The following is a 12,153-nucleotide window of genomic DNA, read 5'->3' as shown; positions in this document are numbered from 1 at the left end:
GTTATGTTGTAGGTCTAGTTAGCAGGTATCAATCTAATCCTGGAAGAGAACATTAGAAAGTTGTGAAGAGAATTTTTAGATACCTGAAAGAAAATGCTGATTATTCACTATGTTATAGTGGAAATAATTTATACTTGAGAGGATATACAAATGTTGATTGGGCTGGTGATCAGAATGATAGAAAATCAACATCCGCTTATGTTTTCTTACTTAATGGTGGTGTTATTTCATGAAAAAGTAAGAAACAAACATGTACAACTCTTTCGACGATGGAAGTTGAGTTCCTGGCTAGTGCATCTGCAGTACAAGAAGTTGTTTGGTTGAAGAGATTCTTTGAGCATTTGGATATTACAAAGGACTCTTAGGGTCCCATGACTCTATATTGTGATAGTCAAGCGGCTATTGCATACACAAAAGATCCTAAGTATCACAGTAAGACCAAACACATTGACATCAAGTATAACTCTGTGAGAGACATGGTAGCAAGCAGAGAGATAAATTTACAGTACATTCCTACGCGAAATATGATAATTGATCCTTTTACAAGGCGATAACTAGAGACCTATTTGAGAAACATGTTATGACTCTAGGTTTGCGAAGAATATGACCATGATTATGTATTGTAAAATAACTTGATTATTTTAATATGCTCATCAATATTTTATTGTTGATTTTATGTTCATATCTTGTATGCATGTGATGATATTTTGTTGGCAAAGTGTGTTGAACAGGTCGGAAGATTGACTCTCTCACACGAGTAATTTCCTCTTACGTTGAGAATCATGAAGAGATGAGACCTTATAGAACCTTGAATAGTGTGAGGTCATATTTCACTTGTAAAGGTCGGTCCTGACAACTAGTTAGAGTTACGAATTCCACCATTCAATTATGCCTTATTTTGTAAGCCAGATGCGAGTTTCTCTAAGAAGATAGATTGAAGATTATTGAAGTGAGAAATTCGGGTTAATACATTTGTAGGTGTCTAGACCAAGATCTGTACGGTGTTGAATGAGTAAAACAATTAGACACATGCACTGATATATGGTGAGAATACCGTAACATGTGTTTCATACCATGTGTGCTGTCAACCAATGTGATATGAAAGAATTGATCCATACTTCTTTATTGTGTGAGATCCCCAAAAGTTATATTAACTTTTATTGGAATACCTTTTGACCTTTTACTGTTTCTTGAAGTGCCGATCGATGTTGCTACTTTAGCATGTCACTAATAGCCATGAGTGATTCGGCAATGTAGTGCATGTTTAAGAAAGCAGTTGATCTGAGATGGATAGTTTCGAGTAGAAAGGGAAGACAACTAAAATAAATAATATAACTTGTATTCATAGGTCGACCATTGCACTTACCATAGTGTAACAAGGGAAATTATGGATAAAGTTATACATTAACTCGAGTTCACCTCTTTTCGAGGATGAGGATCGGATAACAAGCTATAGGAGTAGCGAATGATGTCTAGGGTATTGCGAGTAATAAGATCCTCATGCTAGTAGTTAATCCTTTCCGTATGTGATTGGATTTTTACATAAAGCTTTAGTACAACCTTTAATTGGTTTTGGAATGTTATAACTCTTTGTGCTCGTAGGTCGCACCAACTATTTACCAGTATGAATTGTGTATCAAACATCGATCTAGCCCACTATGAACGAAGTGGGAGATGTTAGATTATGGGTCGTGGGTCGCTCCATGGGGCTGACCCGACCCAGTTAGGAGAGATAAGTAAGAGAGATTAAGAGAAGTTACCACACAATCACAAACTCCCACTAAAGTAAACGTGCAAAAGGGAGTGGTGAGTTATCTTCCTTAACTGCTATTACTCTGCCTATTTATGTTAAAGAGAAAACTTAGAACTTCTCAAGCGTAGGAATTTTCTCTCTGACAAATCATCTCTACACGAAAAAACACACACAAGTTAGGACATTTAATTGGTGAAAGATTAACTATATTTCCTAGTGATTCAAAGTAGATTTGGGACCAATTTTCTTGGTAGCAACTACAACGACTTCCGTTGCGCGTAACAAGGTACACACAATTTGTTGTTCTTTCTCCATAATTTAGATTAACAGATTCTTTTTTATCAACTTTTAATGTGTACTTTGTTTGACACTAACACTCTTTGGAATACATGTCCCCACCTTTACAGGGTCATACTATACCTGTTAATCGGGCTGGTCTGACCCGTTTACAACCCGGTTCAGCCCGTGGGGGGCGGGCTGGGACGGATTGGGCGGGGAGCGGGTTTCAAATGAATATTTTTTTGATACCGGTGTATCGGAATCCGCTAAGTCCGTTAACCCGTTAACGGGTTTTTAACGGGTTACAACCCGTTTTTTAATATTTTTTTTGGACCGTTGCCAACGGTCAAATTCAAATATTGTAAATTATCCTACTATTACAAATGGTTTAGTTCATATTGCTGAAATTTCTCTTTTACTACATAATTTGAAGAAGAAAAAAGGATATACTTTTGTTGTTGAATCTATGCTAGATAAGTTTAAAAAATATTTCTACCCAATTCCCCCTATTTACCTAATTGATGCTATTTTAAACCCTTCTATCAAAATAATCACTTGTCGCCAATATATCACTGCTTTATATTCTTATATGGATATTGGACCAACTGAAACTCCTGATATTGACACTTATATTTCTGATCTACACAAACATTTAGAAATATTATATAATTATTATGCTAACATTGTTGATGCTTCTTCTACTATAGATGCAAATATTCCTTCAAGTTCAGTTTCAACATCTGGGACCAGTGCTTTGGATGATAATGATGGTGTTGAAGATTATTTGATTTGGTCTACACTAGGGGAGCATCAACAAACCAGTAGCAGGAATATTGATGAACTTCAATTCTACTTGCAAAAGTCAGCAGATCCCCGCACAAAGGAATTTCTATCACTGGGTTGGTGGAGGAGCAACTCAAATCAATTTCTTGTTCTTTCGGCCATGGCTCGAGACGTGCTAAATGTGCCGATTTCAACAGTCGCATAAAAAAAGAACCTTACATATTGGTTTATGGTTCTGATTCAACCAATGCCGGAAACCAAGAACTTCATGTTGACACGGATGAACTTACAAAAATGATGCAAAGCAGGTGATGTACTATTTTTTTTTTATAATTGTTGTAAACTTTTAATTTGCAAGTTCAAAAATAACAAAATCAAAAAAGAACTTGCAACTTAATTTGAAGTATTATATATTATTCAATAAAAATATCAAATGAAAGTCTTCGGAGCTTGATCCTTACATATTGCCTATTGGTCTTATTAAATAATTTTTTGTAGCCACTTACTTTCAAATTTCAATTTTAAAATTGTAAAATTCAAATTTAAAATTTAAAACTTTAAACTTCAAAGTTTAATTCTAAGCCTTAAAAGTTTGCAAACACTTAAGTATCAATAACATTGAATAAGAAAAATAAAACTTACTTAAAAAAAAAATTGCACGGCCCGGTCCAGCCCGCTAAGCCCGAACCCGGACGGACAAAAAAAAACCAAAAAATGTACAGCCCGCTAACTCAGCCCACAACATTAAACGGACGGGCTGATTTTTTTTGTGTCCAGCCCGTTAAACACCCATAGGTCATACCGTCACAAATTCTTACTGACGGGGTTATTTTTCTCCAAGCTATAATTTTGTGCTTGTGGTGAGAGGTGAGTTCATGTATGAAAAACCTTCTTTCGTATTATAATAGAACACCTTACTACTCATAGCATTGATTCGTAATGAAATTCGCCTAGATTTATGTGTTAAATTAGTAATTTCCTCATGCTTTTTGGTATATGCAATTCTTTTTTAAAAGCTACTAGTAAAAAGTGGAAGCCGCTGGTTGCCCGCTTAAAATGACCAAGTTTGCGTTTATCAACTTTGAAGTACAGTATGCTTGTTCCCTCGTCATTGCCTCCAAAACTTTCAGAAACAACCCTACTTTACTTTCCCTTCAAAACCACCACCTTCTTCGCTTCCATCTCTTCTTCAACATTACTCCTCAGAGCATCAGTTCCTTCCTCTTTCGTTTACCTTCTCAGACAATGCAAGTCTTGTATCAAAGCCAAACTCGTTGTTACGGGCGCCTTTTCACCTTCAGCAGACCCTACAACATGGTCATCCCAGGTAGTGTTCTGGTGGAACAACCTTATCAAACGCAGCGTTATTATCCGACATCACGTAACTGCCCTTGCCCTCTTCCGGGAAATGTTAAGACTTAATTGGAACCCTGATGGTTATACATACCCTTATGTCCTCAAAGCATGCGGCGAGCTTCAGTCCCTCCTTTGCGGTGAATCCGTACATGCCCTTATTTTAACATCTGGGTTAGACTCCAATGTGTTTGTATGCAATGGTCTAATTGCTATGTATGGGAAATGTGGGATGTTGGGTCATGCACGCCAGGAGTTTGATGAAACGGTTGTGAGAGGAATTACTGATGTTATTTCTTGGAATTCGATGGCGGCAGCTTATTTACAGAAGGATGAGGATAGGAAAGTTTTGGACTTGTTTGATTCGATGGTTTCGTCTAATAATTTTGAGCTGCGTCCTGACGCTGTTAGTTTAGTTAATGTGCTTCCAGCTTGTGCTTCTTTGGGGGTGTGGAAACGAGGAAAACAACTTCATGGTTATGCGATTCGGAGATGTTTGTATGAGGATGTTTTTGTAGGGAATGCGATTGTGGATATGTACGCCAAGTGCAAGCGTTTGGATGATGCTAACAAGGTTTTCGAGCGAATGGAGGTGAAAGATGTGGTTTCTTGGAACGCATTGGTAACTGGGTACTCTCAGATAGGACAATTTGATGAGGCTTTGGGGTTGTTTAAGAGAATGAGGGAGGAAGAGATTGAATTGAATGTTGTAACATGGAGTGCTGTGATTGCAGGGTATGCACAGAGGGATTTAGGCTATGAGGCTCTTGATGTATTTAAGGAGATGATGCTTTCTGGGGCAGAGCCAAATGTTATCACTCTTGTTTCTGTGCTTTCAGGTTGTGCTGCTATTGGGGCACTGCTTCAAGGGAAGGAAACTCATTGCTATGCCATTAAGAGAATGTTGAGTTTGGAAGGAAGGAATCCTGAGGAGGATCTCATGGTGATTAATGCTCTGATTGACATGTATGCAAAGTGCAAGGAGATGAAAATTGCTCAGACCATGTTTGATAGTATTGACAGGAGAGATAGGAATGTTGTTACGTGGACAGTCATGATTGGTGGATATGCTCAACATGGGGATGCCAATGATGCTTTAGAACTTTTTTTGGCCATGCTGAAGGATGAGTATTTTGTAATCCCAAATGCATATACCATATCTTGTGCTCTGGTAGCTTGCGCTCGTCTGTCTAGTCTTAGGATTGGTAGACAAATTCATGCATATGTGCTACGACAAGGATATGAACCTACAATGGTTTTTGTGGCTAACTGTCTTATTGACATGTATGCCAAATCTGGAGATGCTGATGCAGCTCGAGCTGTGTTTGATAACATGAGCCATAGGAATACGGTCTCATGGACATCCTTGATGACTGGCTATGGGATGCATGGTCGTGGAGCGGAGGCTCTCCAAATTTTTAACGAGATGAGAGGAGCAGGTTTGCCAATAGATGGTGTAACTTTTCTTGTTGTGCTATATGCTTGTAGCCACTCTGGAATGGTTGACCAGGGTATGAATTATTTCAACAACATGAATGGAGATTTTGGAGTTATTCCTGGGGCTGAACACTATGCCTGCATGGTAGACCTGTTGGGTCGTGCTGGTCGACTGGATGAAGCTATGAAGCTCATTGAAGACATGCCTACGGAACCAACCTCAGTAGTATGGGTTGCACTGCTTAGTGCTTGTAGGGTGCATAAAAATGTGGATCTTGCGGAGCATGCTGCTGCTAAGTTGTCAGAATTGGAATCTGATAATGATGGGACTTATACCCTTATGTCAAATATATATGCTAATGCCAGACGCTGGAAAGATGTGGCTCGGGTTAGATCTCTTATGAAACATTCTGGCATAAGGAAGAGACCTGGATGTAGCTGGGTTCAAGGAAAGAAGGAGACTGTTACATTTTTTGTGGGGGACAGATCTCATCCAATGTCTGAAAAGATATACAATCTCCTAGAAGACCTGATTCACCGTATCAAAGCAATGGGCTATATTCCGGAGACAAGTTTTGCACTTCATGATGTAGATGATGAAGAGAAAGGCGATCTTCTTGTTGAACATAGTGAAAAGCTGGCCCTTGCTTATGGTATTCTCACGTCAGCTCCTGGAGTGCCTATTAGAATAACCAAGAATCTGCGAGTTTGTGGGGACTGTCATACTGCAATGACATACATCTCCAAGATTATTGAACATGAAATAATATTGAGGGACTCAAGTCGCTTCCATCATATCAAGAATGGATCTTGCTCTTGTAGAGGGTTTTGGTAGAGAGTTTTGTTCTTGTGGAACAAGTTTTGTGGGCATATCTATACAATGTTCTTAGCGAAAGATGAAAGGTACAAGCAAAAAAATGACTGAGGCATTAACTACAGGGCCACAGGCTGTTGCCTACATCGGTGAATGCTGGTGACAGCTATGAACTACATTCTGGTTATGTATTCTCTTTGAGGTGCGGAAAGAAAATCACTAATGCGAAGCATAAGAAGTATAACGTGAAGCATAGGTTGCTTGAAAAAAGAACTTTTAAGTTTAATGACTCAAGGATGTTCGTGTTAGAGTTGGGATTAATTTAAGCATGTCACCAGCCGGGTCATCCAATCCTGACCTTGGTTCAGTTTCCACACGGCTGACATCAGGGCAAATGATTCATTTGGAAAAGATCCGATACCAAGTGACAGCGGCCTAGCTGGTCGGTGTGAATGATAAAGTGTTAACCGAGTCCTTCTGGAACGCCACACCACACCAGATATCTGGTCAAAGTAGGTACCTTTCTGAAGCTCAAAGAAACACCTTTTCTGAAGCACGCAGTTTGTTATAGAACAAATCTAAAACTTCAAAACATGCTCTCTCTCTCTCTCTCTCTCTCTCTCTCTCTCTCTCTCTCTCTCTCTCTACACACACACACACACACACACACACACACTCTTGCACGTGAAAAAGTGAATAAAGATGATTCTTCGGAGTGTTTTGCGAAGAAGGAGCATGCTCTTGGATAGTCTGCTTAGCAGTTTCCATGTTCATGTGCTGATTGACATGGACGAGCAACTATTGTGTAGTCTGGTCTATCTTTTTGAATGCAAAATGATTTTGATGTATATTCATTAGTAGTATTGCAATCTCTTACAGCATGCTCTAATAATGAAGATGTAGACTTAAGCTTTATGCCACATTGGTTCTCTTCTTTTGTGTTAATTTGCATTTATCCCAATAGTTACTTATCCAAAAAAATTGCATTTATCCAAGCGTTTGACAAGATCATCCGTTATTTCCATAAGGCATAGCAATAACTGAGAAAAGACTTACTCTAGACAAATAGGCTATATGGTATCTTGCAGGCTAGGCATACCCTGCATTTTCAAAAGCTTGGATAGTGTAGTCTATTTTTTGAAAGCCTCGGGGTTTAGAATGGACCAAGAATTCTTGATGTTGCAGTTGCAGAGTAAGAGGTTAATAGATTTGGTAGCATTTTTTTCACAATAATCCATAGTACTGAGTTTTTTTCTCCCGTCTCTAATAGCCTGCTGTTTAAATCTCATCAAAGAAAGAGGCTGAAACTAACTTCCATGTATCTATTCTTTTTCTGTGTTACATCTTTTCATTCCTTCTATAAGCTTGTAAATTTGTGGGTAATATAGTGACTTTGTTTGTAGAACTTCTCCCAAGTTGCACGTCGAGATTGGTTTTGGCAGAGACAAAAAGATTGTAGCATTTGGGTGGAAGTACTTGCGGAAATTGATGGATGGCTTTTCAGCAAGAATGTACGAGCTCAGATCTCCTTGTACAAATCAACCTGGTGACATACATATGGAAGGCTCTATCAATTCTTTATATTTCTATGCAAACGAGTACGCTCCTGGAAGTATCTTTGTTAAAAGAAGATGTAATACTGGACCTGTCTGCAAAGTCTGAAGTATATGACTAGGTGTAACCGTGTAAGCAGGAAATTATTCCTTTTCATTTAAAAAAATTTCCTTCTGTTTTTCTTTGCTTCTAGGGAAACTTCACGTCTTTTGAAGTGCACACTCGGCCCTTCCAAGCACAGGAAACCTATTGTAGATTAAACAGTTTAACTAGACCATGTACATGCCAAGATCGAAGAACAAATTTAGATTCTGTTTGCTTCGTGTTTTGGGGATGTACTAACATCGATCTCATTGCATCCTCACCAAAGCTATTAACCAGAGATTGAAGAACAAATCCAAATGTGTTTTAAGTTTTTAGAGATGTAAATCATCTCACGCATGCTTGCCAGCAAGGCGGAGCTCAGTGGCGGACCCAGAATTTTTATCAAGCGGGTTCAAAATACGAAGAAGCAAATATATAAAGAGGTCAATAAAAAAATATATTAATAAAATATATTATTACAATTGTCCTCTACGAGTTTTCATTTCCTGAAACGTATTCATAGTAGTCTCATCAAAAATGGTGTTAAATATTTTTCTTTCTACATAAGGTACCAAACAACTGCTCATGAATTCGTCATTCATTCGGTTTCGCAATTCACTCTTGATCAACTTCATCGCCGAAAAAGTTCTTTCAACGGTAGCAGTGGCAACAGGTAGAAGCAAAGCAAATTTCACAAGGCGAAACACAAATGGATAATTCAAATGCTTCTTTGTCTTAACTAGTGTTTCAGAAAGATCAACAAGTCCTTGTAGATTTGAGAACCTTTCATCAACATCACGAATATCAACAATATAAGTTTCAAGTTGATTCTTGAGTGTAACCGTTATATTCTCATCAATATCATCAGGATATAATTGAGCCATCCTCAATATCTTTTTTATGTCAAAACTGGAAAATGAGTCAACTGGATTTAAGCAAACTACTCCAACAAGCAAATTCGTTGTCACCTCATTAAAACGAGCATTGAGTTCTTGAACTTGCCAATCAATAATCTTAAAAAATATATCAACACGATAGTGATGTAAAATAGTATAATCAGCAACTTTACATCGAGATCTTCCAGAGTTAACATAGAAGTCATCAAAGTTTGGTATCAAAATATTATACTTGACACAAAATGCAGATACCTTATCAATAAGTGAATCTCATTCTTCTTCTCTTAGCTTTTGCAACCGTCTCTTTGCCACTTCAACAAGTAGAATAGCATTTGCAATATCTTGCTCCTTTTTTTGTAAGGATGTATTAAGCTCATTTGTGATCCCCAAAACATCTCTCATTAGGTACAACATGAAAGCAACCTCAAATGTTTGACAAGTGCTAAGATATCCCTTTGCCTTAGCTCTTTCTTCTAAAGTCCGGGCATCAACAACGATAGTATCAAGAACATCAATAATTGAGCCAAACATAGAAATAAAGTTCTTAAAAGATTTGTAGTGCGAACCCCAACGAGTATCTGCAGCTCTAGCAAGACCAAGTTCTTGATTCAAACCCCTACCAGTTTCAAGTTCACCCATGTCTAATACCTCTTGAACTTTTTCAGCTTGAGATTCTCGAAGATCATCCATAAGTTTAAAAGAACCTCCCATTATATTCAATACATTAGAAACCAACAATACAAGTTCTCCCACTTCAAGACACTTTTTGGATACCGCAACAAGAGTCAATTGAAGTTGGTGTGCAAAATAATGAATGAAATAAGCAGATTTACTTTCTTGTTGAATCAAAGTTTTGAGGCCACGTAAATCCCCTTGCATGTTGCTTGCTCCATCATAGCACTGTCCACGCACATAAAATAAACTCAAAGAATGTTGAGCAAGGTAATCAACAATTGCTTTTAAACACAAAGTAGTAGTATTACGAAGGTGAACGATCCCAATAAAATGCTCCACCACAGATCCGCATCTATTAACATATCACATGACAATAGCTAATTGCTCTTTGCGTGATACATCATATGATTCATCAACTAGCAATGCAAAAAAGTCTCCATTTAGATCGTCCATAATTGCTTTAACTGTTTCAATTTTACATGCAATGATAATGTCTTTCTGAATTTTATGAGAAGTCAACTGATCATTCTTTGGAGTCTTTTTCAACACAAGATCACGAATTTTATCGCACCTCTCTGCATACCATGAAAGAATCTCAAGAAAGTTACCCTTGTTTAATGATGATTCATCTTCACGATGTCCACGGAATGCCAATCCTTGATTCAATAGGAGTCTCACCACCTCAATTGAAGCCTTCAAACGAATTTTGTATTCGAGCTTGGTTTGAGTGGATTACCTATCAAATGAAATTTGAATTGACTGTTTTTGTTTTAATAGATCTTCACATTTCCTTTTTGCCTGATTATGAATACTGCTCGACCCATACATATCTAATCTGTTCTTTTTGTGCCAGCTCTTAAATCCTAAACTTGAAAATATATCACCTCCACCTTGATGAATGCCTTCATTTTGAAATAAGTAACAATACAAACAGTAAGTTGCATCTTCAATCTCACTATACTCCAACCAATTATGATATACTTTAAACCATTTAGGATTGAAACGACGCTTTAAGCCCGAAAAATCTCTTTGAGGAAACTTATGATATCGGGGTTGGCAAGGACCTCTTCGGAGGTATTCTCTTCTAATCTCATCACGCTTATTTGGATGAAAGTCTCTAATGGGTAATCTCTCCTTTGGATCAGTCTTTAAAGAATCGAGATCTATTCATTGTCTTTGTTTTTATAGAAGATTGAGGTTGTTCTACTAATTGGTTCAAATTTTCTTCCACGGGAGTAACAATTAGAGAGGATGAACTTGATTGTGACAACTTGAAAGATACCGGAGGATAAAATCTCTTCATTGTAACATAAACTGGATTACCAAATTAGAATTCGAATTAGAAGAATAATTTAATTAAACATAAATTTAAACTAACTTTTATTCATTCTTCACCAATAATTTAATTTTCTTTTATTTTACATATCATTATATTATAAAACAATTAGATGAGATTTTAATCATCATTAAATAGCTTTGGACCACAACTTTGAAAGTTCAAAATGCCTTTACAAGAGTTATTGTTTTCATCATAATTTTTCTTAAAGCAACAAAGAGAACAAATAAAAAAATCAGCAATGTAAATTCTAGTGATGGGCAAGTATTTTAAAGCAGATTATTTATATCATGAAATAATTGAGTTAATTGAAAGGAACACTTATATAATGCAGTTAGCCAAACACATATACATAATACACTCATACACTTAGAAAAAAAAATTAATCTGAATCCAATGTGTTATAGTCAATTAGTCATCCCTAAATCACTTAATGATAATTGATAAGATAGACCTAATTTATATGTACAAGAAAAAAAATTAGAAATCAGAGAGAAACCTGATGGTGATAGTTGATGGTGAGAGAGTGAGAGGCTAATGGCAGGAGACAACTATGGAAGGAAGCAATATGACCTTGAAATTGAACTAAAAGATTCAGTAGAGAGAGACAGGAAGGGGAGGGAGAGAGAGAGACAACAAGCATTTTTTATAAAATATGCAGAGAAATAGAGAAGGGTTTCGGAATTGGGGCTGTTAGTTTGGGAATGGGTTGGGTCATTGTATTTTAGACATAAACGACGTCGTATTTAAATAGGAAATACGTATTAAAACAAAATAATTCTGACTGGTTTCAAACTCAAGACCTTGGGAAAAATTTGAACCCACTTTGCCAACATGCTATTCGTCATCAATGTTTTAAGCAGGGTCAAAATAATTTTTATACATAAAACGTTCTTAGAAATATAAAATATACTTATATATACAGTGTTATTTTTCGACGAAGCGGGTTCATTTGAACCCTCTTGACCCTACGTGGGTCCGCCCCTGGCGGAGCTAGAGTGTCGGCTACGGGTTCGGCCGAACCCAATAACTTTGGTTCAAATCTTGTATTTGTCTCAAAAAAATTATTGAATATGTACAAATTATTATATTAGGACCCACTAACTCAAAATGATTAGAATTTCGTACCCATAAATTTCAAATCCCAATTTCACTTCTGCTTGCCAGAGCAGTTATCAGAATTTAAAGG

The 12,153-nt window shown here is 37.1% G+C and overlaps 2 protein-coding genes across 3 annotated transcripts; one reads left to right on the top strand and one right to left on the bottom strand.

The window, feature by feature from the left end:
- Nucleotides 1-3,778: 3,778 nt before the first annotated feature.
- LOC107804484 (pentatricopeptide repeat-containing protein At5g16860-like) lies at nt 3,779-8,285 on the top strand. 2 transcript variants are annotated; one of them, XM_016628386.2, is made up of 2 exons: nt 3,779-6,935; nt 7,823-8,285. In XM_016628386.2, the coding sequence occupies exon 1, from the start codon at nt 3,909-3,911 to the stop codon at nt 6,438-6,440; it is 2,532 nt and encodes an 843-aa protein (XP_016483872.1). In that variant the 5' UTR covers nt 3,779-3,908; the 3' UTR covers nt 6,441-6,935; nt 7,823-8,285. The 2 variants fall into 2 exon arrangements, with proteins under 2 accessions (XP_016483872.1, XP_016483871.1); XM_016628385.2 differs by having other exon boundaries at nt 3,779-6,931; nt 7,823-8,155.
- Nucleotides 8,286-8,533: 248 nt separating this feature from the next.
- On the bottom strand, nt 8,534-10,456 carry LOC107804480 (uncharacterized). The gene is made up of 4 exons (XM_075250809.1): nt 10,427-10,456; nt 10,001-10,321; nt 9,252-9,853; nt 8,534-9,134 (listed from the first exon to the last, which is right to left on the bottom strand). Exons 1-4 carry the CDS (start codon nt 10,454-10,456, stop codon nt 8,534-8,536), a joined length of 1,554 nt encoding a protein of 517 aa, XP_075106910.1.
- Between the last annotated feature and the right edge of the window lie 1,697 nt (nt 10,457-12,153).

The sequence above is a fragment of the Nicotiana tabacum genome, chromosome 4 (assembly GCF_000715075.1).
Source record: "Nicotiana tabacum cultivar K326 chromosome 4, ASM71507v2, whole genome shotgun sequence".
NCBI classification, from domain to species: Eukaryota; Viridiplantae; Streptophyta; class Magnoliopsida; order Solanales; family Solanaceae; genus Nicotiana; species Nicotiana tabacum.
Note: the sequence above shows the minus strand (reverse complement) of the source record. Positions and strands in the feature narration are given on the sequence as shown.

Excerpts from the sequence above, each read along its gene's own strand:
- LOC107804484 (XM_016628386.2), top strand. The coding sequence starts at position 3,909 with ATGCTTGTTCCCTCGTCATTGCCTCCAAAACTTTCAGAAACAACCCTA.
- LOC107804480 (XM_075250809.1), bottom strand. The coding sequence starts at position 10,456 with ATGTATGGGTCGAGCAGTATTCATAATCAG. Across the intron at positions 10,322-10,426 it reads CGAGCAGTATTCATAATCAG|GCTTCAATTGAGGTGGTGAG; the intron begins GCAAAAAGGAAA and ends ATTCGTTTGAAG. Across the intron at positions 9,854-10,000 it reads GCAAAGAGCAATTAGCTATT|TGCTATGATGGAGCAAGCAA; the intron begins GTCATGTGATAT and ends GTGCGTGGACAG.